This window comes from Rhinolophus ferrumequinum, chromosome 18 (assembly GCF_004115265.2).
Source record: "Rhinolophus ferrumequinum isolate MPI-CBG mRhiFer1 chromosome 18, mRhiFer1_v1.p, whole genome shotgun sequence".
Classification (NCBI taxonomy): domain Eukaryota; kingdom Metazoa; phylum Chordata; class Mammalia; order Chiroptera; family Rhinolophidae; genus Rhinolophus; species Rhinolophus ferrumequinum.
The window spans coordinates 36247134-36273496 of record NC_046301.1 but is presented as its reverse complement, the minus strand read 5'-3'; the positions used below and the strand labels follow the sequence as shown (position 1 = coordinate 36273496).

General features: G+C 35.9%; 1 protein-coding gene across 1 annotated transcript; it reads right to left on the bottom strand.

Moving 5' to 3' along the window:
• Positions 1 to 10268: 10268 nt before the first annotated feature.
• CBR4 (carbonyl reductase 4) lies at positions 10269 to 24703 on the bottom strand. Its single transcript, XM_033133395.1, has 5 exons — positions 24399 to 24703; positions 22208 to 22328; positions 21374 to 21510; positions 19901 to 20035; positions 10269 to 10573 (listed from the first exon to the last, which is right to left on the bottom strand). The coding sequence occupies exons 1-5, from the start codon at positions 24538 to 24540 to the stop codon at positions 10395 to 10397; spliced, it is 714 nt and encodes a 237-aa protein (XP_032989286.1). The 5' UTR covers positions 24541 to 24703; the 3' UTR covers positions 10269 to 10394.
• Between the last annotated feature and the right edge of the window lie 1660 nt (positions 24704 to 26363).

Sequence of the window (26363 nt, the reverse complement as noted above, 5' to 3'; positions counted from 1 at the left end):
CAAAATGTAAATAAGTGATAGAGAAACATCATGCAAATGGCACTGCTGAGATTTCCAATAAAAGACGGTACCGTGAACACACACACATTTTTAGTTAGCTCCACTATGTCCCCAGACACCAATAAAAAAATAAAATAAAACCTTCAAGGTTTTTTCTTCTTTTAGGCATAAATCCAAAAGGACAAAGAGAAAGGAGAGGAGACAAATGCAAGATTTTGATAGCTAGAAAACAGATGGAAGTTGGGCACTAACTTACAGCAGATCCAAAAAGCTGAATTTGGCCCTAATGGAGAAAACTGAAAAAACAACCAATTTCCACAGCAGACCCCCTGAAAGACTCTAGAATTAAGAATATTTGGAACTTTCAGAAGTCGAGGTGACAGCAAAACTTTCAAAGCAGCAGGACTGGTTGAAAATATGTTTTAAAACTCCTACATTTTACACAAGAGAGTGGATGGAAAACTACAAGGTTCATGGATTGGTCTCAGAGCTATCAGGCACTGGTGATGACAGAATACCATACTAATTAACGAGGAATAAAATGAAAGTTTATGGCTTTCTTCCCCACTCTGGGTTCCACCATGCTGACAGCCAGTGTTCTAGGAAAGAGGTTCTTCTCTGGAGAATCTGACCAGCTCAGGAGAAAACCAGCTAAAACATGGGTTCTCAAAATAGGGTCCAGGAACCTCTCAGATGCCCTACAACCTCTCAGAGGGTGAGTAAGGTCTAATTTGTTTTTAAAATAATACAAATAGTATTCGCTGTTTTCACTCTCATTCTCTCAGACGTGTCCAGTGAAGTTTACATATTGTAAGATTTTGAAAGCAGAAACAAATGTGGGTCTAGCTGTATTCTATTAAGCTGGATATTTAAAAGATTCATAAAAATGTAAAAATAATGTCACGTCCCATTTTTTGGTTTTGAAAAATTACACTTTTCATAAAAATATATTATTTACATTAAAATGCAAAGTGTTTCCTTTGTTATTTTTTTAATAATTTTTTAATAAATTAGTATTTTTTAAATTCAGTTTTAAACTCTATCACAGTAAATACAGACAGCTGTAATCCACATAAACAAAAGTTCTTTGGGGTCCTTAATTACTTTTATCATATAAAGGGGTCCTCAGACCAAAACATTTGAGAACCAATGAGCTAAAAAAAACTGACATTGGGGGTTCTGCAGTGAAAACATCTGTCCACATCATCCCACAGTGGAGACCACAGCCAACAATCACCACTTATGTACACAGAGTTTTCAATTTGCTTAAAATTTTTACTTTGAAATAAAGATACAAAATACCCCCACATAAAACAAATGCATAGCTTAGTGAAATGAGGCCATCACGTCTGACACCGCCATCTACGTGAAGAAATAGAACTCTGCCACTTATTAACTGGAAGCCCTTCCACATGTCCCATGGATCCTGTAGTTTAGCGTTGCCCCCATTGTTTTTTAAATTATTGTGGTAAAATATATGCAACATAAAATTTACTGTTTTAGCCATTTTTTAAGTGATGGCTAAAATACCAGTTCGCCCCTGTTTTTAATCTTAGTATGTTTTTTAAATTTCTTTTAATCTACAGGTCCCCCTCCATCCCTTTCTTCTTCGTACAATTTATTTGTCGAGGAAACCGGGCAGCTGAGCCTGTAGAGTGTCTTACAGTCTGGAGTTTGCTAATTCCTGCTCATAGTTCAATTCGACATGTTCCTCTGGCCTCAGTGTTTCTTTCGAATTAGCAACTGGATCTAGAGGTGAATCCAGAGACTTGATCAGGCTTGAATTCGATCCAATCTGGTTTTTACGCCCCACTGTTAATTATAAAAAGACAGCCAAGGATCACGAAAGATTTAAGGACAGCATCCCTAGGATAAGGATCCACAATAAAAGCAACCTGGAGAAAGAGTAGATAGAGAAGAAAACTTCTATCATTAATAAGCTCAGAGAAATAGAAGAAAACACTGTATCCAGGAAACAAGTACAGGATGCTATCAGGACTACTCAGAAAATGAAAAGGTACTCTTGGAAATTAAAAATAAGTAGGTAAAATTAAAAACTCAAATGTAGTGTGAAGATAAAATTGGGGAACTCTCCCAGAAACTAAGACTGGGAGGGGCGATGAGGGGAAGGGAGGAGAGGGGAGGGGAAGAGAGAAGCGAGAGGGACGGGAAGGGGATTGAGAGAGAAACAGAGAGATTGAGATCTAGTAGGTCCACCACTGGATGAAAAAAGACCCACAGAAAAGTATTGCGTAATAAAATTCTGTAACACTGAGGGCAAAGAGAAGGTCCTGAGCATTTCCACACTCAGAAAAACAGGTTTCATTAACTGCTTAAGAGCAACACGGCAAGACTTAAGACAGTGGAGCAATTCCTTCACATTTCTGATGGAAAATGATTTCTAACCTAGTATTCTATACTCAGTCAATTTAGGAAATAAGAAGAATTAAAGACATTTTCAAACAACGAAGGTCTCAAAAATTTTACCTCCTGTGTACCTTTTCTCAGGAAGTGACTGGAAGATGTGCTTTAGCAATTGAGGTCATAAATAAAGAAAAGGAAGACACGAGATCCAATGGAGCAGGGAAGCCAACTGACAGGAGAGACTGAGCGAATGTACAAGATGGTGTTGAGGGAAGAGTCCGATACCAGCTATATAGTGGGTCTCCAGCACAACCAGTCAAGATTGCAACAGATCCGGAAACTGGAAAGATTTACTGAAGGCATGAAACTGATGAATTGCCAAGTATTTCTGCATATACTAACAGGAAATTTACACAACTGAGAAGGGTTTGGGATTAGAGATGTTGAGAACACAGAAAACAAAACAAAACAAAAAAATGAACAAATAATGCAATTATCAATTCCAGGGAAAGCAAAATATTGTGCAGAAAAAGAAAAATACCCATCAAACACTACACCGCTCAACTATGCCTAGTGCTTATAATTACAATACTACAATTGCTGATCATGATATAGCTGTACTGGGGGACGATGGAATGAGAAGTGTGCTTGCAAGTAGCAGTGGTCGGGGTGCCGGGCAAGGAAAAGTAAACCTTCCCTTTCCTTAGTGGGAAGTTGATATGTAATGACTAATTCTGAAAAATCATAAAATATTTTAATTAAAAATAAGGAGATTAATACCAAATGAATCAGAGGTTAAAGTGATTCCCTCGGAGACAGGAAATGGCTGTCCAAATTACGTTAATGTGTAAGTGATACACAAACTAAATGTAAATACTGAACTATAAAAATGATACGGCTGGAGCTGTGAATGGTAGATACTCTTTCAAAGATGGCCGAATATATTTTATGCTATTATGGTTTTCTCTTCAGTTGCTTTCCTGCTGCAGCTTAGGTCCCATTTCTCCCTCACAAGACTGACACGCTATTTCCCAGTTGTGGAAAATTAAAAAGCACAGCAGAGCCACTGTGGAAGGTAGCACTCCAAAGTATTTTGTGGGAATATATCGCCCACCCTCACTATGGATCAAAGGTTAGGGGCTGGGCCAACCAGCCTTAGAAATGGCATATATATATATATGTCAAGATAATGGTCAAGGCAGGCCATAGAGCCTGGTCCAAGAGCATAAAAGCTGCCAGCTATGAAACAGCAATGGCCACAAGAATTAACCTGAGTTCAGTGCAACAGAACACAGGGAAAGGGACGATTAAAATGAGTCAGATCGCCAAGCCATGGGAAAGTAGCATGGTGGCTTGCCAGTTCCATAATCGCCTAAGGGCACAAATATTTACTTCTAACTGACCCCTTAACTAAGGGGAGTAGAGTGTCTGGTGTAAATAATGCAATCTACACGGTAGTGCCGCTTTTAGAACAAGCTTTCACTCTCCCAAATATGCTCAGAGATAGATAAGGGATAACATTTTGTGAATAATTCTGAAATCATACCAGAAAGCATACTGCTCGTAACTCATGTTTTAGATCAAGATGAATAAATTTGAAAATAGGACTTGAAAAATAAGGCTCAGAAAGTACATCAATAAAAGTGGGAAATACTAGAGTGCAACCTATAATGCTTCCATCAGTAGGACGACTCCAGATACAATGTACCAGAAGCATTTCTATCAGGAACAGAAATAACATTTCTGTTCTAAGCCCCTGCTATGTGCCAGGCACTACAGTAGTACACTAAAGCTATTTTATTTATTCCTTACAATGCTAGGAATTACGTATTAGTCTCTTTAACAGGTGAGAAAACAGGCTCAAAGGAGGGATGTAATAGGCCAAAATCACAGTCAATTAGTTACAGAGTTGGAACTTGAAACCAGGATTTTTCTGGCTCCAAAAGTCGTACCTTTCCACTAACCTCACTGTAAAAAACGATGTGATGAAACCCTTGATTGGGACCTGGGCTTAAAGTTTGTGAAAGGGCACTAAAAATTAGTGACATAATCGTCGTTCAGTAGTTGAGAAGTTAGTATAAGAGGTCAGTCAAAATTTCAGTAAGATACACATATTCCTGGCAAGTGCCGTAGGTATTAGTTTCAAATACACTCACATATACTTAGATAAATAAGTTAGTCAGCTAAAATAATTCAAAGATCAGGCACAGATTACCATCACTTTCAGGAAGAAATTGCCCCTTCAGGATATATTCTGAACAGTACATCAGCACCATTCACTTGAGACCTTTTTCATACAATTCTGTTTTGTCAAAATCAATCAATTTCCTATGTCTTGATGCCAGACATAGAACCAGGCAATGGAAATAAAAAAGAAGACACTTAATGTAAACACAATTCAATGGAGATAGGTAAAGACTAAACTAACACAAGGTATTTTTCTTGCTGCAAACCAGACGACCTTCTTTCTTATGTCATCTCAGTTGTATAAGCAGTGCTAAAAATGTCATAGAAAAGTACCCAATACTCTTCATATAACCCAGCCACCATAGCAATCACATTGAGACCCTATTATCAAGAAAGTAGATATCAGTTATAGCTCCTTAAACTGAGGTATAAACATTAATATAAGAAAATACTGTTTTATGTAGTATTCCAAAGAAGAATACTCTCCTGGGCAAAGTTGTCCTTAAAAATTAAAGGATTGTTTTCCAGACAAGCAAAAGCTAAAGGACTTCATCACCACTAAACAGACCTTACCAGACATTGTAAAGAAACTTCTTTGATTGAAAGGAAAAGATACTAATTATAACAGGAAAACATACGAAAGAATAAATCTCATTGGTAAAAATATGTAACTCAGAATAATCTAACAGAATAGATTAATCAATTACTTATAAAGCTAGTATGAAGATTAAAAGATAGAAAAAGTAAAAATAACTTCAATGTTTTTTTCAGAGATGCACAAGATAAAATGATGTAAACTGTGACATGAAAAACTTATTATAAAACATGTTGTGGACAATTAAAAATGTAGAACTTTAAAATACATCAAACTTAAGTTATTATCAAGTTAAAATAAACTATTATAATACAAATTTTTTTTTATGTAGCTTCATGGAACCACAAAGTAAAAACCTATAGTAGATACACAAAAGATAAAGATAAAGAAATCTAAGGATAGCACTATAGAACATCATCAAATCATAATGGAAGAGAGCATGAGAAGAAGAAAGGAACAAAGAAATTACAAAATAGCCAGATCAATGAACAAAATGGCAATAAGTGCTTACCAATCAATAATTACTTTAAATGTCAGTGGGCAAAATTCTCCAAAAGACATAAGCTAGCTGAATGGATTTAAAAAAAAAAAAAAAAAAAAACAAGACTCACCTATATGCTTCCTACTCACTTCAGATGTAAGGACACACAAAGACTTAGAGTGAAGGGATGGAAAAATATTCCATGCAAATAGAAACCAAAAATTAGCTGGTGTAGTTCTACTTATATCAGACAAAATAGACTTTAAGACAAGAAAATCTAAAAAGAAACAAAGAAGGTCACTACATAATGATAAAGGAATCATTCCAACCAGAGGATGTAACATTTGTAAATACTGACACACCCAACATAGGAGCACCTACACATATAAGGCAAATATTAACTGGCATAGAGAAAAGAACTGATAGTATAAATAACAGCAGTGAACTGTGATACCCTACTTACATCAATGGATAGATCATCCACACATAAAATCAATAAGGAAACACTGTCTTTAAACTACATGTTAAACCAGATGGACTTAAAATATATACATATATGACACATAGGGTGTCAAAAAAATGTACACACATTTTAAGAAAGGATAACAAAAAGATGAATACAAGTCACATTTGACTTCTGCAATTACAAGAGGTGCTCAAAGTAATTACCATCAGCATCCAGACACTTTTCATTACAGCGAACTACTGTTTGAGCAACGTTGACCAAAGTGTTCACTTGTATTCATTATTTTGGCACTCCCGGTGTGTGTGTGTGTGTGTGTGTGTGTGTGTGTGTACAAATTAAAATGAGCACAGGATCTGAACAGACATTTTTCCAAAGAAAATATACATATGGCCAACAGGTACATGAAAAGGTGCTCAACATTACCAACCATCAGGGAAATGCAAATTGAAAACTACAATGAGATATCATCTCACACTCACCAAAATAACTATTATCAAAAAGACAAGAAATAACGAGTGTTGATAAGAATGTCAAGAAGAAAAAAATTCATCTTTAAGAATTGAATCACTAGCCCTAGTATATTTTTGAGGCCGATAAATGCCTCGTTGGTCCCTTGGACAACAGCGTCACCAGGGGTGTATGTGCTGAGTTTATTAATTCAAGTGTCATAGATGCAGTGATCCCAGATTTAATATTAAGTTCCCCAAAAGATGTAATTTTAGGAGATTTTTTTGGTATATTCTAATTTTGTTTCCCTCCAGATTTCTACTTGCTGTATTAAAAACAAAATAATTTCAAAAATAAAAGTGATTTATACTCTGGCCTTGCGCACAGGGCCAAAAAAAACCAAAATATGTATATATACATATTATATACATATATATATAATATATACATACACACACATATATATATATATATATATATATATATATATATATATATATATATATATATATTCTTTGTGTATTGTTGGGGGAAATGTAAATTGGTGCAGCCACTATGGAAAACAGTATCGATGGTCCTCAAAAAATTAAACATAGAACTACCACATAATTCAGAAATTTCACTTCTGGGAATTTAAAAGAAAACGAAAACAGTAACTCAAAAAGATATATACACCTCCACAATCACTGAAGCATTATTTACAATAGACAAGACATGGAAACAACTTAAGTGTTTACTGACAAATGAATGGATAAAGAAAATATGGTGTGTATACACACACACACACAGGATTATTATTAAGCCATAAAAAAGAATGAAATGTTGCCATTTGCAACAACATGGATGAACCTTGAGGGCATTATCCCAAGTGAAATAAGTCAGACATAGAATGACAAATACTGTAAGATCTCACTCATATGTGAAATCTGTGAAGAACAAAAAAACAAAAAACCTGAGCTTACAGATACAGAGAACAGATTAGAATTTGCCAGAGGCAGGGAGTGGGAGGTAGGAGAAATGGGTAAAGGGGTCCAATGGTACAAACTTCCCAGTTAGAAAATAAATAATTCCTGGGGATGCAATGGATAGCCCAGTAACTATAGTTAACAACAATATATTCTATATCTGAAAATTGCTAAAAGAGTTGCTCTTAACTGTTCTCATCACAAGAAAAAAAATTTTTTGTAACTACGTGTGATGATGGATGTTAACTAGACTTACGGTGATCATTTTCCCCATATATACATATCCCGTATTATGTTGAACACCTGAAACCAATATGTTACATATGTTACTATATCTCTATAAAAAACACAAAATAATTAGGGATAGAATTAACAAATATGTGAAAGATGTGCATGCTGAAAACTATAAAAACTTGCTTAAAAATCACCTTAATAAATGCAGAGGTATTTAGTCTGAAGAGCTTATAATGTAGTTAAAAGATGATATTAATATAAAAGAAACAAAAATTATTAAATATTTTTATTATTTTTCAAGTTAAGGTAGTAGTATGATTTCTCAACTTGCACATATTTCCATTTTGAAAGCTTGGAAAATGTTTCAGCAATGTACGGCAAAACTCTTAAATATCCAGAATAGTCCTCTCCCTTTATTGTACGTAACAAAAGCATATAAATTACATAATCTCTGCACAAATAATTGCCCCCCAAAGTAATTTATAACATAATTTTATCTCTAGAAAGTTTAAAATCCTACCATAAACTGAATATGAATAAAAGTATGAAAAGGAGCACACATTTTAAAATACTTCATGCAAAAATTTTAATACATTGGCTTTAACAACAAACTTTTTTTTTAAGTGCTAAACACAGGCTGGATTACGGGCTCGTAGGAGTCCTGTAACAGCTACAGATGAGTCTTCTTGTTAAGAATTCATTAAAGTTCTTGAACCTCTGAACATAAGCAACAGCAGGCAAGTTATTTCAGCAATAGGATGCAAGTATTGTTACAAATTCTACCAGGTTAGAAGTGGGTGGAATATTCACCAGGAGTGGAATGGTGAAAATTTTACCAATTTCAAGATCTCTCCCCATATTCTACCAGCAGTTTGATATGGGCCGGGGGAGAGAATGGAATAGTTAAAAAGGTTCTATTTCTTAATGTGTAAATATATGTACTAAAAGGTTACACCTATCTGTAACCTACATCTTAAGTTCCATGAAATATATTGCTTTCTTCCTAATCACCAGTCAAATCAGCCTCACTGATGATTTCAGAGCAGAGAAGGGAACTCGAGCCTGAGAGGATGTCATGATGACGAAGTGCATGCAGCCAAAAGCCTGCAGGATTAGAAAAATGGCCTGTTCTGTCTGCATAAACCCTCCTAGCTGAGAAGCATCAGCTACCACGTTCGACACCATCTTGAAAGCTGCTACATTTCCTATGTGTGTGCCTGGAATTGTTAATGCCTGATAAATTCTGTAAACTACCATGCTTGCATTTAGTAAACAATTTGATGAATACTAATTTTATTCACTCTTAACTGATTTTTTCACATTCTAAATAGACTTCTGTAAGCAAAGAAGACTTTCAAAGATAAGTTCTAAAGTAATTTTTAAGGAATCATCTATCTCAATTTAAAACATAGATTTGACTTTATTACTTTTTCTTTTTTTATTATTTCGCTTTTATTTAGTATATCCTATTCATATTTATGCACTGACTTCCAAAATTAAATCTGTTTATATAAAACAATGTTCAGCTCCAATAAAACTGTAAAAAGATTACTTTTTTACATTCAGTGAATATTTAAAACATTTTTAAATAAAAATCAACATGAATCTAGTGTGATATTTAAAATATCACACTATTCTTCACAAAAGAGTTCAGTGCAAAAGAGGTGTTTACTGAGATTTTACATTCAGTTTGTATCTTTATTCTCAGGCAAATATTTTAAGACTAAAATAAAGCTTTGGTTCCTCGTAAAGACATTTAATCTGCTGTTACTGCGTATTTAAGTTAGATTGTTCAAAAGTAATTAAGTATTTACTGTCTTTCTAAAATTTTAGGGTAAGAATCGTTATATTCATCAATGAAAAAATACTCTTAATTTTTAAAATGTCATTATTTCTTACAGTATTTTTAAGTAGCTTGCTATGCTGAATGTTGTGTGTGTGTGTGTGTGTGTGTGTGTGTGTGTGTGTTGGGGGGGACGACACTTGCCCTTTCTAAATTGATGACATCAACTTAACAGACAGGAAAACCTTAAGGTTTGGTCCTCCCCATCTGAGAACTTCTATAGAATGGATCAACTGTACCAGACTTATGTCTGTAGACTATTTTGCCCCGCTGCTTAATCACCAGTAATGCCACTCAAAGAAACCAGACTCTAAATTCATGTCTGTATCAAACTGATACTGTTTTTTTTCAACCTGTATAAAAACTGATAATCCAAGGAACATGAAAAAATAATACAATGTTTATCATTAGCAGGATTATTGAAGTACTTACTGACAACTAATCAATACCCTATAAACATTCTTATTTGGGCAATGGCCCACAAGGTTAACTTCTAGAGAATTCAGCCTGATTCAATGAAACAACTCATAAAAATTAAACTCTATCATTTTTTCCACTTTTGAGACAAAAATATATAAATTAAGATAATACCTGCTGATATCACTTGAAAAATGTCTATATACTAAATAAAATTGCTACAGTCTATAAGGTACATACCATAAATTGGTCACATTGTTCATTTCAGATATATAAAGATGAAAATCCACATTTGTAGCATGAATAGGTTTGATTAGCAAATGTCACCGATGTAGGCATGATTGTTTAATCAACAGCCAAAGTGCGCCCTTGATTCTAACTAAATAATCTGTAAATTATATTGTGAGTTGTAATCCCCCATCGACTACTAGAACATGTCCCGTAATATACGGTGATTCTAAAAGAAACACAACCGCATGTGCCACATCAATAGGTTCTCCAAATCTCCCAAGAGGGATATTTTTCTTTAAATGTTCTTCTTTCAAGTCTTTCGTCATATCTGTATGAACAAATCCTAAAAGAGAAATGTTTGTTTATTTAGTAGAAAAGGGTAGACACTAAGAAATTGCCTGAATTTCACATAAAAATAAATTTGCTCCTGAAATTTTGAGGTTAATAAACCCTCTTTAGGAAATACAGAGTTTTGCTAGTAATCAAGTAACCAAGTCTATACTTCTATTCAATTTAACTCAATGAACACTTACTGAACAATAAAATATCTGATCCCCAAATATTTGGCCCAACTCGTTGCACAATGTAAGTTGGGCACATACAAACATGAATAAAAATTCTATTCCTTGGGGAGCTGATACTTTATGGCAGAAATAGTCACTTGCACTACAAATTATAACACAAAGAAGCACAGTGAATATCCTTATAGAAGTGCACACAAAGTACAGCAGAATTGATCCATTTTCACTTGAGTCAGGTAGAGGGGTGGGAAGTAGGGTAGAGGGAAAACATCACAAAGATGGTCACATGAACTGATTTTGCAGTTCTGACAAAAATTCTATTTGCTATAACTAAGACAGCTGATGATTAGAAAGATGAGTATTTCCAATATTCATATAAGAAAAAAATCTTATAGTCATATCCAATTCTGATACAAGTGTACACAGAAAATGAAAAATGTAACATGACCTTGGTATATGCAATAAAGCTTGCAGAGAACATGTTCTAAAGTATAAAGTTCTATAATATAAAGTACTACATAATATACTAAGCAACTAATCCTAAATGATTTATAATCTTGTGATTAGCTGGAAACATACAAACACATATTACCAATAAAATACTTACATAATAATCAATATTCTTTACATGAGTCAATCATTTAAGCTTTTAAAAAGAAAGCAAATAATTACTCCTCATAAAATGAACAATAATTGGAAAAATTTTTAAGTTTTTAAGGTCATGAAAAATAGATGGATTAAAAGTTAGACATGACATGTGAAAGTTTAATCTGCAAAATTCTCTCAAAAATAATTTCCAAATTGGCTTGTTAAAATTAAATCATTTATAACTCAAACTATAACCAAGCTAAATATACTTTCATTTACAATATCAGGTTAAATGTGAACTAAGCACCAGATTAAAGATTAGCATTAATCCACAAGTTTATTATGCACCACTATACAATTATTTGTCTTTGCCTCAGGTTTTCACTTAGAAATATCTAAATATTTTCTTAACAGTCTTGTGAGAAATAATCATAGATTTTCAATCATGAAGACTATGATAATGGCACCTTCATTAGAGAAAAATGGGAAACAAGTTGAATGTCAATAAAGGAACTAGTTAAATAAATTATGATACATCCACACAACAGAACAACATTCAGGCATCAAAATGATGCTATGGAAAGATATTTAAAATAAGAGAAAATACTGTTTGTATATTTAAAAAGGTTACAAAAGTAGTTATCCTACTATCAAAAGGTACAAACCTCCAGTTATAAAATAGTCATGGGATGTAATGTACAGCATGGTGACTACAGTTAATACTTCACAGTATATTTGAAAGTAACTATAGAGTAGATATTAAAAGTTCTTATCACAAGAAAAAAATTGTGTATGGGGACGAATGTTAACTAGACTTATTGTGGTGATCATTTCGTAATATTTACAAATATGGAATCATTATGTTGTACACCTGAAACTAATATAATGTTATATGTCAATAATACCTCAATACTTAAGAAATTTTTTAAAAGAAAAGAAACATAAACTAATGACTGAAAAATACATACCAAATATTAACAGTGATTATCACTGGATACTTAAAGTTGATTATTATTCTCTTCTTTGTATTTGTACTTTCCTAACTTCACAACAGATATATATTATTTTTATATTTAGATTAAAAGTTATTGAAAGAAGATGCAAAGTACTAACTTCAGATTGTCTGCAATGAGGGCCTGGAATAACAAGACAATTTTGTATTCTTTGTGTGTTTCATTGTGAGATTACATTATGAAATACAATCTACTTTACTATAAAATTTTACATTTATTTTAAGAGTCAGCAACATTTCCTTCATTTCCTCTTATCTTTAAGAACAATGAGAGATGGCCAGAAGGAATACAAGAATAAAAGCAGTAGCTGCTCATATAATGATAAAACTGGATAACCAACCTCTGCAGAATTTCAAGTGACCTGTAAATGAAACTTCATCTACAGTGATGAGTTAGAATCAATAGGCAACCCAATCATCTTAAGCAGTTTTATGTCTTTGGACACACTTATTTTCTAAGATGCCTCAGAGTGTGTATTAGGAAGAAAATTCACTTCAGATGTTAAAAAAGTTGAATGAATTAAAATTATGAATGTAACACTAAAAGCTTGTTTCTTCTCAAACAGTTCATGATACAATTATCCTTTATTCTAAGGTCACTTTGAATTCTACCAAAACTGGCATAACATGTTTCCCCACTACCTCTCAAACTCTCAGGAAAAAAAAAAAATCAGTTGTCTGTTTTAATCTTAGGGGAAAAAAGTCAATAAACTATAGTAAAAATGTTTTTGTAAAGAGACTTTGTAACTACGATTAGCAAATTCTAAGTTCAACTTCTAACTGGCTCTGGTGATAAAAAAGACTGCTAGATCAGGATACATTAAACTAAATTCTGTCCCCTAGTCTGCTAATACTATCAAAGTTATGACCTGGGGAAAGTCATGTACTACCTAAAACTGTATGTTTCTGTATCATAAAACGAGTGAAATAGATTGAAAGTAATAACAGGTCTCTGAGATTTCTTTCAGCTCTACAAAATTATGATTCAAAGATAAAACATGTGCCTCGTTAAGCCACCTTCATGACTTCCGTACTTGAAGACCAGGAAAGTGAGCTCCCCTAAAAGGACCCTCAGTTCTTACATGGTAGCTGTGTGGAGGTTAGAATGTTCCAATTGGAGATGCTAATCTGGGTTTTTATCCATGTTGTGTTGAAAGAAACTGATTTGCTCTGCTTCGGAGATGTTAGTTCTAATGTGTTGGTCCTTTTGGAGACAAAGGGTAAAGTAAGGCCACGTGACCTGTGAGAGGCCTCTGGAAGGTGTGTTCACCTTGACAAAAAGGCAGCTCTAGAACAGGGTATGAGATACTGGAAGGCAAACCTTACACAGGAAGGGAGATAAGGCTGTGAGACAAGTTCAAGGACGATCTCAGTGAGATGGAAAGGCCTCTACTACATAGATATAGGCTGTTAGGACAGAGGGTGGTCCTCCAAAAACCAAGAAAGCCAGATACCTGGACCAGATAAAGGCTAACATCTCACAGCTTTTAACAAGGTCTTGTTCAGCAGAACAGCCTGCATTCAGCTCGGCTATGGTCTGGGATTTGCAGAGGGAGAGAGGTGCCCTCTGAGGCCAGCAATGATTACAGGAAGTCCAGAACTAGGATTACGATGTTCAGGCCTCCCGTGGAGGTCCTCCCTCCACTGCTCAAGCTTGGAAGACGGCGTCATCTCACTAGGGCAAGTTTGCCACAACCTCACCCCAGACCTGTCGTTGGAATGACAAACCTCATGGGACAAGCAGCGAGCTGTCACTGAACTCTACACTAAAAGCATAAAATAAAATAGGCGGAAGAGGCCACGCTGAAAGGAAACGGACAAATTCAATACTGGTTTTTGCTCTTTGATACGATGTTTGATATGGAGAACAAGCATGTGTCCAAAGACCCAAGACCTTTCTCTCTCTCATCATTAACTGCAACTTTTTAAAAAACTGAGCTACGTTTTTTAGAGCTGCTTTCGTTTTACACTAAAATTGGGCAGAAAGTAGAAAGAATTCCCATATACCCCCTTATCACAGTGCCGCAGGTCCCCGTTTTCCCCAACATCTTGCCTAAGTATGGTCCATCTGATGAACCAATACTGGTGCATTATTATCAAGTCAGCTCCACAGTTTACATTAGCATTCAGTCTTCGGGTGGTACAGTTTTGGCAAATACATAATGTTATGCATCCGCCATTACAGTATTATACAGAACAGTGTTACTGCCCTAAAAATCTATCTGCAGCTTTTTAAAACTCATATATATTTTCCTCCGATTGATCAGAAATCAAAAACTGTGAAGTGAGTGATGATAATCATATGATCTCTAATGATAATTACTTCAGCTCTACCAAATTTCAATGTCATTTTATGCTATAGTTCATGAGCCACATAATCTTCATCCATAAGTACATTCACAACCCAGGGCATTGCATATAAACAGTCTGGATTCTACATCACGTATCATAAGACCTGAGCAGAGGTGTCAGTAGCTCTTACACATTCCACACACCCATTTTTGTGCTCGTATTGCTTGTATTGTGTTCTCTCTCTCTTTAGTTCCACAGGACTCTCTTCTATATCATTCTCTCACTTTACTGGTAACGTTCTAAAAACTGACTGTACTCCTCATTTTACGACACGTATAATGCCTTCCGAGCTGGATATAAAAATTACAAACTTCCAGTAGGTGCCACTATCCAACAAATGACATTATTACTGACCACTTGTTGCACAATTAGAGGTTTCCAGCTGGACTACAAAGCTCTCATTCCTTAAACCAATAAATAGATAAATAAAACGACATGCACTTGACTTAGATGTCGTTTTATAACTAAAGGATAATAACTAAAGGATATTTCTACTTTAGTTCGGTATATGTGACGACACACACAGTAGCACTATTTTTAAAATATGAACTCTTTAGGAACAGGATTATTCCTTCTCATATTACTTGGTCACTAATTTAGTTTTGAACACTTCTGTATACAGCAGAGACTTTAAGTTTAAATAAGACACAAGGATATTAGCCTATCACCAGTATTAACAATTGTGGGATATGTACTACTTGATATATCTACCAGCTTAGATTTCCATCCTCTGGTATAAATCTTTACGACCTACAAAGAATTAAAATAATCCCCAAAACTTTTTTTTAAGGCAGAAGAAACAAGGCTATTGACAAAAACTAGACCAAGATTTTAACCAGAACAAATCTGTATGTCTTAACATTATGTTTGTAAAAATGTATAGGGAAGCAGTGTGCAAAAATCAACTCCATACCAAACAACCCATAAGAACACCTAGAGTAATATCTGTTTTGAGTAGCTGCCAAGCTTATGCAACACGATTTGTCAACATGATTTTCTCCAAGTAGGACACATAAAAGCTCTTCAAAAAAGGGGGGAGGAGCAAAACACTTAAGGTACCCCATAGGAATAAATGCAATGCTATATTATTTGTCAAAATTTAAAACGTGTATACCTTCGTGAGCCTTGGCAGTTTCATTCCCAGACTTAATATACTCGCACATGTGCAAAATAAATGACATACAAGTATTGTCACTGCATTATTAATTGTAACAACAGAAGATCAGAAACAACCTAAATGTCCATCAAGAGACAACAGGTTAAACAAATCATGGTACACCCATAAAGAGGGAAGGAAGTGGATGAGCAGAGAAGACTCACTGTCCCCTCTATGCCTTTTCGTACTTTTGAATTTTGTACCATGTTTGTATTCTCTATTGAAACATATTTTTCAAAGCAGTGTACCCATTATAGTTTCAATTTATCAAATATTCTGTTTCTTATATTCAAAATTTTCCAATCAGTAAGATTTATCCATGATGAGTAATGTATTTTATATTTAAAGTAATACCAAAGCTTAGCAACTAACTGATCTTTTAAAAAAATCAATATTAGACAGCAAATGACAGCCTAATTTGTTATTTTCCTCGTTCCTTGCTTTCCCTGTTATGAGTTGCTTTTAAATTATTTTCATTAACTGGAAACTCCATTTGAAGGTGACCAGGAAAACGGACATAAAAAGAAACATTTTTGTTAATTCTGACGTTTGTCAGGCTTATTAAAAGATCTGGTGAAGAATCTGATTATAATTACTATCTAAAATAAAGATAATAAACAATTCATAGAATCCATTTAATTCTACTATATCAACTTGTACTTTGCTTCTGACCAATGAAACATATTGAAACCTGCTAAATACAATAGTCAATAAAATATAATAAAGGTCTCCCTATTGAATGGCCACGATTTTAGCACCAGGTTTATTTCTGTAGTAAAAATTGCACTGGAAAGACCTTAGGAAAGGTTATACATACAAACACACTTCCAAAACACTCATAAAACTTCCCTTTGTATACAAACTGGATTCCCACTATTTAGCCTGTTGCCTTGACAACTAAGTCACTCTGATAAAATTAAGAATTCGTTCTTCAGTGCTTCCATAGATCATATATACATCTCTACATCCAGCACATGGCATTGTACTTATCTGTTTATACGTCTGTCTTTCCCACTGTACGTAGTGACTTGTAGCAGAAGTATCTTACTCATTTTTGTAATTTTGGAACCTAGCACAGCCCTTGCATATAGGATGCACTCCAGCAAGTCCACTGAATGATTTATTATGAGTTAAGAACACCTGCGTTACCCTTAAACCATCCAGCTTTTATATCAAAATGAACGAGAATTAACTCTTCATCACTCACCATTGGAATCCCTAAAAGAGAAGGAAGCAAATACATGCAGTCCCAAACCACAAATAATCTATTTTCCATATAAACTAGTCTAACACTAAAACCAATCAGGTTGCATGAAGCATACACAAACAGAAAGCATTGCCAAGCTGATAGTGAAGCTTTTGGATTACCTTTCTTTTAAAATGGATGTGCTATATCTAAACCACAGTCATTTATTAAATGCCCATGGCTTCTTATGCTAGAATTTAGCTACTCTCAGTGACGGAACAATGAATGGGGATGAAGGCACATTACAGAGCAAAATGGCTATCAGAACAATTTGACAATTCCCGGATCCCTGCTGGGTCAACATCAGTGCCAAATAAAATGCCAACTCTAGGGTCCAACCTGGAGCCATGAGTGACTTGAAATGAAAAGGTGGCAAACAAAGGTCTACTTCATCCTACACTTTCTTACAAACAACCAATGAACCAAAATAAAAAGTCTTTTCTTATATGGGTAATCAATTCTTAAATACCTATAGTAAGCTAGGACAAAGATTCCAGGCCTAATTGGCAGAGGTATATTAAAACACTCATTTTGTTCAGAAGTAAATACCTAACCAAAAGTTCTATCACGCCAACTAATGAGTGATAATGGTAGATTTAAGTTTTAGAACCTTTTTATTATCCTCTTAACTACTCCAGGCAATTTTATCAAGTGGGAACTTGGCAAAAGGCAAATAATATAAAGGTAAAAGTTATAAAACTGAAAGGTTCCAGATAGTTTAGACAGACCATATTAGCAAAAGGGCAAAAAGACCTAAAAGCTTGTAATGATATAGAAGAAATCTAAGGGGCCATTATTTTTAAGTTTACCTTAGCTGGAAATCAAAAGATAAAGCTTTTAGTAACAGTCCTGCCATAATAAGCTGTTTAACCTTCGTCAATTCACTCTGTCTCCTAGGTCCCAGTCTTCTAAACTGTAAAAATCACTGGAATAAATGATCTAAGATCCTTTCCACCTCACATTATTCCATAATTAGTGCAAAATTTAAGGATTTCAAAAAACAAGGAATTTTTTTCTAGTCACCAGTTCATTACTTGATTCTTTTCACAATCATTTTAGAACTATTCTATCCAGGTGTCAAGCCATGTGTACCAATTAATAAGCCAATTAATGGTTCCCTTCTCTCTAAATCAAAAAAAGAACTGAAGAATTTCTTTAGTCTTCAGCAACCTAAACTATAACTCTGATCATAAATTATGTTTTAATATTTTCCAATTACCGGTTACTAACAGACCAAGTTAATTGGGTTTGTGTCCCATTCAATCCATCGATATTTTCAAGTAATGTAGAATATCCAAAGTCAGCATAATAAAAGGAACAGGTGCACAAGAACGTCCCTTTGCCTTCTAGAAAAGGCTCCGATTTCTATGTACTTAGCCCAAATCACACTGGCTTTGTCTTACTGGTGAACTGCATCTCTGCTGGTTCAGTTTTTCCTACATGTTTAACAAGAACACACGTGTCCTTGATGGGTTTCCTACAGGAGGGCAGCTCTATTGTGAGCTTCCCACTGAGACGTCCACTATTTTGAATATTCATTGAACAGTCACCTCTCTGACCATCTTCATTGCTGGCCACTCCCAAGTACATCTGGTGTTAGAAGTCTTAATTCCTCTACCTGGTGACTCCTGCATATGCAAAGGATTGCTGGTTCCAGAATACTGGTGTTGTCATTTGTTACCACTTGCCTCCTCTGATACAACTACATAGGGATCCCTCAGAGCCCCCCGCCTGTTCATTAAAGAGGAACTACCCTTAAAACCACTATTAAATTCTTATTAACTTCATAGAGTGACTTTTAAAAAGATGTTACTTCCTCCTGAGTCTCCGTCAATTTTTTTCCTTCCTATTTCTCTTTGTGTTGAAATTCTAACATGAACCCAGGGTCGCTCTCTGGGGTACAGTGCAGGCCAGTGAAAGGCATCTTGTTTAGATTGAAAAGACGCATTATGTGACCTCTGGCCATTCTTTTTCTATACAAATACCGACTTTCTGGAGTAATTAGTGTATCAGTTATCAGACATGATCGCTTTGTGAGATGTGCAAAGGATATCACCTATGCAGACGTGTTTATTTCCTACGGTTTGTACTATTAAAAGCATATCGTATTATAAAGCTATTCAGATATTTTCAATACAAAGATGTATGGCTTTCCTAATAAGGCCATATGGAATATATTTAGGTAATAGACACATTATTTGGAAAGTTCTGCTTTGACAAACTGATAAAATCTACATTAATTAGCAAATATTATGAGCAGTACATCTATGGAACAGCCAAGAGAAGAACAGTTAAAATGGAAACAGCTCTCCAAAGGTATACAATTTGGTCTTGTTCAACTACTGGGGATATGTTACCAATATCCCACACACATACGCACACATACACACCTATTTGAAATTCTTACGTTTTTAATTCATAACTGGATTTTTAAGTGAGATACTTCCTTGTGATTTTGGTTTGGGAGTAATCCTTCTGTAAAAAATGCCCTGTGGTTTATGCCAACCAAACAGCCTGGGCCTTACTCTTGCCCTCCTCTTTGAGGGTGGTGCACAGCCTGGCAGTGTGGCCAGGTGTGGCCACGTAAGTGCTGACAGGACACAGTCACGTGCTCCCACAATTCACTACTCACTAGTTTAGTAACGGTGCAGATGCCATGTTCTTGTTCCGATGCTCTCTGGGAAGTGCCTGATGGTGCTGATGTACTTACAGACACAAGAACAACTTTGGCTATTACTGTATGAAGCCAGAAATACACATAAATTATGTTTAAAGAGAAAAAAGTTTTTACTAACCTGGTGCAACCACATTCACTCTAATTTTCTTCCTTGCTACCTCTTTAGCGAGAGCACGTGAAAATCCAACTAATCCGCCTTTACCAGCACTATACACAGATTGGCCAGCATTGCCTTTTAAACCAATAATACTTCCTAGGGGGAGAAAAAAATGAAAGCAAATTCAAACCAATTAATGGAGTTATTTAACTATTCAGATAATTTATAGTAAACAAACAAACAAGGTACAAACCATTTTACACTGTTCTCGGCTAAAATTAGGAGTTCTAACCATTGTCATTTGAAAACAGGATCTGAAAGCTGATGTAAAACCTCGAATGCCAGGTGGGGCTTGAGAATTGATCCATTAAGTGAAAGGAACCCTTCTCATTTCTAAGTAGGTCAGATATGATGAAAATTCTATAGGTTCCAGTAGGAACCTATAAAGGTTTCCAGTAGGAAAAGATTAAAACCAAAAAAAGTCAAAAAATGGCTGATTAATTCTATGATTCTACAACAGACATAAAGATGATTTCATTTGCACCTAAAAAAATACTTCGCCTGAAGATAAATCTCACTAAATTTTAACTACTGTGAATATAAATAAGCAAAGCTTCAATTACAAATTTTTTTGTAAAACTGAAATTTTAGTGATGTATTATAACTTATAACACCTACTAAAGATTCTTGAGTGGCCTCATCTATCTGACTATGAAAGAATATAATTCAAATATCAACCGTATACAAATAAATTCATGAAAACAGAAATGGGGAAGTAATTTTCTGCACCAGTGACCTGTAGTTATAAAAATTAATCAAGAACCTCACAAAATTTTTGAAAAAGTAATTTTATTTGAGAAAACATTCTAAACACCTTTTATATTATAATCAAGTCCAATATTAAAACATTTATCCATATTATAATGTATTATATGCAATTAATGACAAAGGAAGAGAACTGTGAAGCACAGTGAGAGAGAAGAGATAACAGAGGCAATGCAGAAGGACAGAGAAAAATACAGGCATGGAAGAAAGTCCAAAACAGAAGCTTTAGAAGCTTTGGTTCATGTTACACCCTGGGTTTCACATACATCAGGGTGTCCAATTTCTTTTAAAAAATCAAAATAGCTGGCAAAACTGGGACTACCTTTGTGTGTAGCAACAATCTGCTAGATCTGAACAGTGGTTGCACCTAGCATTCCAAATGGCCTCTGGACACCAAAGCTGGGCATCTTTTATCATTTATCACATAGCTTATGCTGTCATTTTTCAATACCTGGCGGTGTCAACTCATTTAACACCTATTTGACTACTTTAACGATATGAATTTTATTCCCGTTTTACCCATTAATCAGTTAATCAAATCCTTTTCCCACATTTAATAAAATGATACATTTCACCCAAGTTTCAAACATGAATAAATTCCAATTTAGTCAATTAAATATTTTTATGGTACTATCAGATAATTATAAATTCACGAAAGTGAAGACTTACCTACATTAACAATAGACCCTCTCTGTTGTTGAATCATAGTTTTCATGGCCGCTTTACAGGTCAGCATGGAACCCAAAAGGTTAGTATGAAGCTGAGATGTCATATCCTCAGGTTTTGTTCTTACTAAAAGGCTATCCCTAAAAAAACATCAAGAAATATATAACATTTTTACTGAAAGGTGAGTATAAGAAGTGCTTCATACTTGAGCTAGAATACCTGGAAAGTCCCGTTTTAAACTTGGTTTGAGGCACTAAAATAATAACTGATAAGCCAGAAAGGATCCACTTGGAAGCCACATTCTCATCCCCTCTCAGGTAGAGTGACAAATATTCCTAACTGTGAAAAGTAGTGCCCTTATAGTCATAATAGCTTGAATTAAATGAGCAACTGCCATATTCAGCCTTGTTTAGCAAGAAAATTAATGATTACTCTAAATATTCTGTCCCAAATTCATCATCAAAAAAAAGAATACCCACTCTTATTCCATTATTGTTAAGTTCATGAACTGACAAAATTTATATATGGTGACAGAAGTCAGAATAGTGGTTACCTATAAGAAACTATTAATTGGGAAGAAACTGAAAGAGCCTTCTAGAGTGCTGGAAAAGTTCTACAACACAATATGGGTGTTGATTACAATGCTAAAATTTATTAAACTGTACCGTTATTGTATATCTCAATATACAAGAATGTATGGATTGATAAAATTTTAAAATAGGATTTTTATTCCAATTAGAAATAAAATAAATTAATTCACATATTAACTCATACTAATCAAAGACACATTAGAGGAAAAAATGACATATTAGAAATGTACTTAAATTTGTGACCCACCTGTTAATTCCAGCTGCATTTACCAAGAAATTAACGGGACCTAAATTTTTCTCCATCTCTTCAAATGTATTTTGAACATCACGTTCTTTGGCAACATCACAACTAAATGCCAAATGACCACCTACACAACAAAGATTAGAATTACTTAAATTGTACCTTAATTTTAAAAATTGGTCAATACACATTTGTTAAGCATCCACTATGAGCGAGGCCTGTGCTAACCTTGAACCTAGAGAGAAAAGGTGATTATGTCGTGGGTTCCTGCTCTCATGCAGTTCTAATAAAAATGGGATGGGGGCGGGTGGGGAACAAGGAGAAATAAATATGACAGAACGTAAAACTTGTTTTTAATCAACAAAAAGTGGGGGGACAGGCCTTTTTGTGTTCATAATGCTTTGTAAAATTCATCTAATAATATATATAGCTTTGTCACTGATTCTACCTACTCAAGTTTTCTGGGTTTTATATTCCTGTTTTGAAATTTATGTCTAATTCTGTTAGGTTTTTGTCAGATTGGTTTCCTGGCCCTGCCCTGGGCATAAACTCTACGGCTCCTTTTAATTTTTTACTATGACACATATATTATTATGATGATGATGGTGACTATTATTCAAGCCTGACTATTAGGAGAGATGAGACAAAGCAGGAAGCTGTAAAAAATGCTAGAACTATAAACCATGAAAAAAAAAAACCAACTTTTTCCTAAAACAACTGTTACTTATCTTTTTTATGTTCATTTTTTTCAAATATTTAAGCACCAAAAAAATTACACTTCAAAGAAAGCATTATTTAATAATATGCCATTTTAACACTGTAAAATGCAGATTTTTTATAAAACTTGCTTATTTTCTAGCTGATCTTGACTACTACTTAACACTAAAATTACTCCCTCAAGCCTTTGTTCTTTGGAAACAATAAGTCATTGGGAAGTCACACTTTCTGAGTGAAAGCCAATCACTCCTGGGACACAATTCAAGGAAATCAAAGGCCCAAAAACATCCTGTGTCTCACACTTGGCTTTCATCTCTAAGAGTTGTTGGGTCAACTCTCAAAAGCTCAACCAACAGTTTTAATCTAGTCTAGCAAACACTGATAGCTTTGGGGTAACCCCATAAGGACCACCACTGTTTTCGCCCCTTTGTCAAAGTAACACAATGGCAGTGGATAGGAGCAGCAAGAAGCATTCACTGAAATTCTCCCTGGTCTATAACTTTTGTGTTGTTGTTTTTCTTTTAGAAAGTCTAATATTCTCTCAGCCCACGTAACCAATTACGGTGAACCTATAAGTAATGTTATTTTAAAGGTTACAGCCACCAGATGCATCCCTAGACCTCTATTTTCCCCCAATGACTCCACGATAGTGAGATGCGTCTGTCCATTCCAGTGATTATACAAATAGCAGTATCTTAATAGCTTTCAAACATCCTATTTCTCCCTATTATCGAGAGACTTAAATTCGCAAAACAATGCAAAAGTTACTAATCTATTACTAAACACAAAAAAGTTTGAGGTGTATATGCCATAAAAATAATTTGGCAGAACAAATCTCAATTGTCCATTTGTAAAAGTCACCAATTTAGTAACTTATTAAGTGCTTATGGTGGTATTAAAGCAAACCAGGTACATCTTAAAACTGGCTGGTACTCAAAAGTTTCTCTGTGAAACAGTTTTGTGAATCCACACTCGGGCCAGAACAGCCCTCAGCAAAACTGAAGCGAGCCTTTTAAGCGTGACACGCCCCCCTTTCCTGCCTGAAGTCCTTTCTGCCCAGCCCTGCCTCCTTGGGGCCCGGGATCTCGCGTCAAGGGTGAGCCCTTTGCCCTACATAAAAAGTTAACTGTTGTGTGGTTCTCTCCTTCCAGACGCCAAAACAAAGCAGCTCCTCACTGCTAGCACTAGCCTCAGGGGAGGTGGGTGCTAGTTAATAGATCCTCACAAGACTGTTAAGTCTCAAAGAAAATCCCCACGTGTTCGGAGGTGGGCAGCGTGGCAGGAGGCACTCTGGGGGAAACACGACGGTAGGAAGTCTGCCCAAGCTGCAGCCTGCATTCGAGACAGAGTGCTCCTGCCTGCGGGCGGCTGAACGGCCAGATCGCAGAGTCGTAAAGGTCAAACCCGCTGATTTTACAAACGAGGAGGCTTAAGTCTCTTGGATTGCAACCACACAACTGGACTCCAGTTCGGTACCTACCGCCGAGGTCACTGGCGGCGGCTTTGGCCACTTCCAGATTTCTGGCGATGATGGCCAGTCGGTAGCCTTTCTGGGCCATTAACTGGGCCACTGCCCTGCCAATGCCCCGGGAGCCTCCAAACACAGCACAGACTTTGTCCATCTCGGACCGGGGAGTCACAGACTCGGAGGAAAGAGGGCTAGGAGTGGCAGCCCCTTTCCAGATTCAGGCTTTTATACCACTGCGGCTCCAAAACAAAACAAAAAAAAAGGCAAACTGCCACGAACAAAGATAGAGCCCTATGCCTCCGGCCACCCGGACTCTGGAGGAGGGGGTGGCACTAAAGTATAGTGTTAGCGTGTAACGTCAGCGCGCACGGGCTACCAGGAGTCGCTCCTTAATAGGACGCTGCTATGAAAGAGCCAGATTGTTCAGGGACTGGCCAAGAAGGGGCTGCGCTGCATTCTGGGACTTGTAGTCTTGACGCAGGAGGGGCGGAAGCGTGAGCGCGTAGCTCAATGGTAAAGGTGCTCCTGGCAATGAGGGGCATCTTCATAGCCCCTGGGACGTGGGAGTCAGAATTGCAGCTCTAGGGACCAACCATTGCGGTGTGCCTGGGAGTAAGGGGGTTGTTAAGACGCTGGACTTTCCGTGTTAAAATCAGGACGGTCCCCATCAAACCCAGACAAGTTGATCACCGTAGTTAGAATATACGCAGAACATACGCATTTATACGCCGATTTTCAACTGGCAGCGGTGGGGGAGGAAGTGGGGGTGGAGGATGACTGTCGGAATCCCTAACCTCAGCGTTGTTCAGAGGTCAACTAAACACTAATCGGAGTTCCAGTGTCTGCGTTTCACCCAGGGTTTGTCTTTGGCTAGAAACTAGATGCCCTACCTGTTGCAGAAGTGGTCCCCAGGTATGAGACTCATACCAAAACATACCCTACCTATCCCTACGCCAAGTTGCCATAGAAATGGGCTTCACCCTAGCTGGACGTTACCATTCATCTCAGGGTGTTGCAGAGGCGGAAGCCCTGTCAAAACCACCATATAACAGTTCAAGAAACGTCAAGTGAATGACTGAATACTCTTGCAGGATAGATAAAACAAGCATCAGCTGCTGCAAACAAACACAATTCCTGCAATTCTAAAGATGTGCTGAGTGCTATGATAGTTAAACTAAAAATTGAGCATTTGTTACAATTATACTGTAAAAAGGAAGCATGTCTTGATACAATATCATTGCATTAGGTGATTCAGAAAAGTATAAACCATAGCCCTTACTATTAAAAAATACACAACGTGGGACAACAGGACTAAATACCCATGAGACACTAAATCATAAAGTACAAAATTATATTAACACAAGAAATCTGAGAAAAGTGAGAAGAAAGAAAGAATGTGTGGAAAAGCTGGATTTGAGGGCTTGATACAGAATAGGAGAGGAAGAACAAAAAGCTAAGCAAATTAAGCATTCTTTTTTAACCACTATTTTTATTCCACCTAGATCCAAAAGAGATTTGAAATGACTTGCAAAAATACATGAGTGAAATCTCATGCCCATTAGGACAGCTACTATTAAAAATAAAATAAGTGTTGGTGAGGATGGTGAGGAGCAACTGGTACTCTTGTGTACTGTTGGTGGGAATGTAAACTGGTGCAGTCACTTGGGAAAACAGTATGGTAGTGCCTCAAACAATTAAAAATAGAGCTACCACATAATCCAGCAATACCATTTCTGGGTATATAGTCAAAACAATTAAAAGCAAGGTCTTGAAGTGATATTTGTACACCCATGTTCATAGCAGCCTTATTCACAATAGCTAAATCATGGAAGCAACCCAAGTAACCATCAAGGGATGATGGGTAAAAGCAAAATGTCACACACACGTGCACGCACACACACACGAATATTATTCAGCCTTAAAAAGTAAGGAAATTCTGCAATATGATACAATATGGATGAACCTTGAGGACAGTAG

What these genes read in the sequence shown, in the direction of transcription:
- CBR4 (XM_033133395.1), bottom strand. Translation starts at nt 24,540, where the DNA reads ATGGACAAAGTCTGTGCTGTGTTTGGAGGCTCCCGGGGCATTGGCAGG. An exon ending in AATGCAGCTGGAATTAACAG is followed by an intron (nt 21,511 to 22,207) that starts GTGGGTCACAAA and finishes ATGTTTTTTTAG; the next exon opens with GGATAGCCTTTTAGTAAGAA. An exon ending in AGTGAATGTGGTTGCACCAG is followed by an intron (nt 10,574 to 19,900) that starts GTTAGTAAAAAC and finishes TTTCTCTTTTAG; the next exon opens with GATTTGTTCATACAGATATG.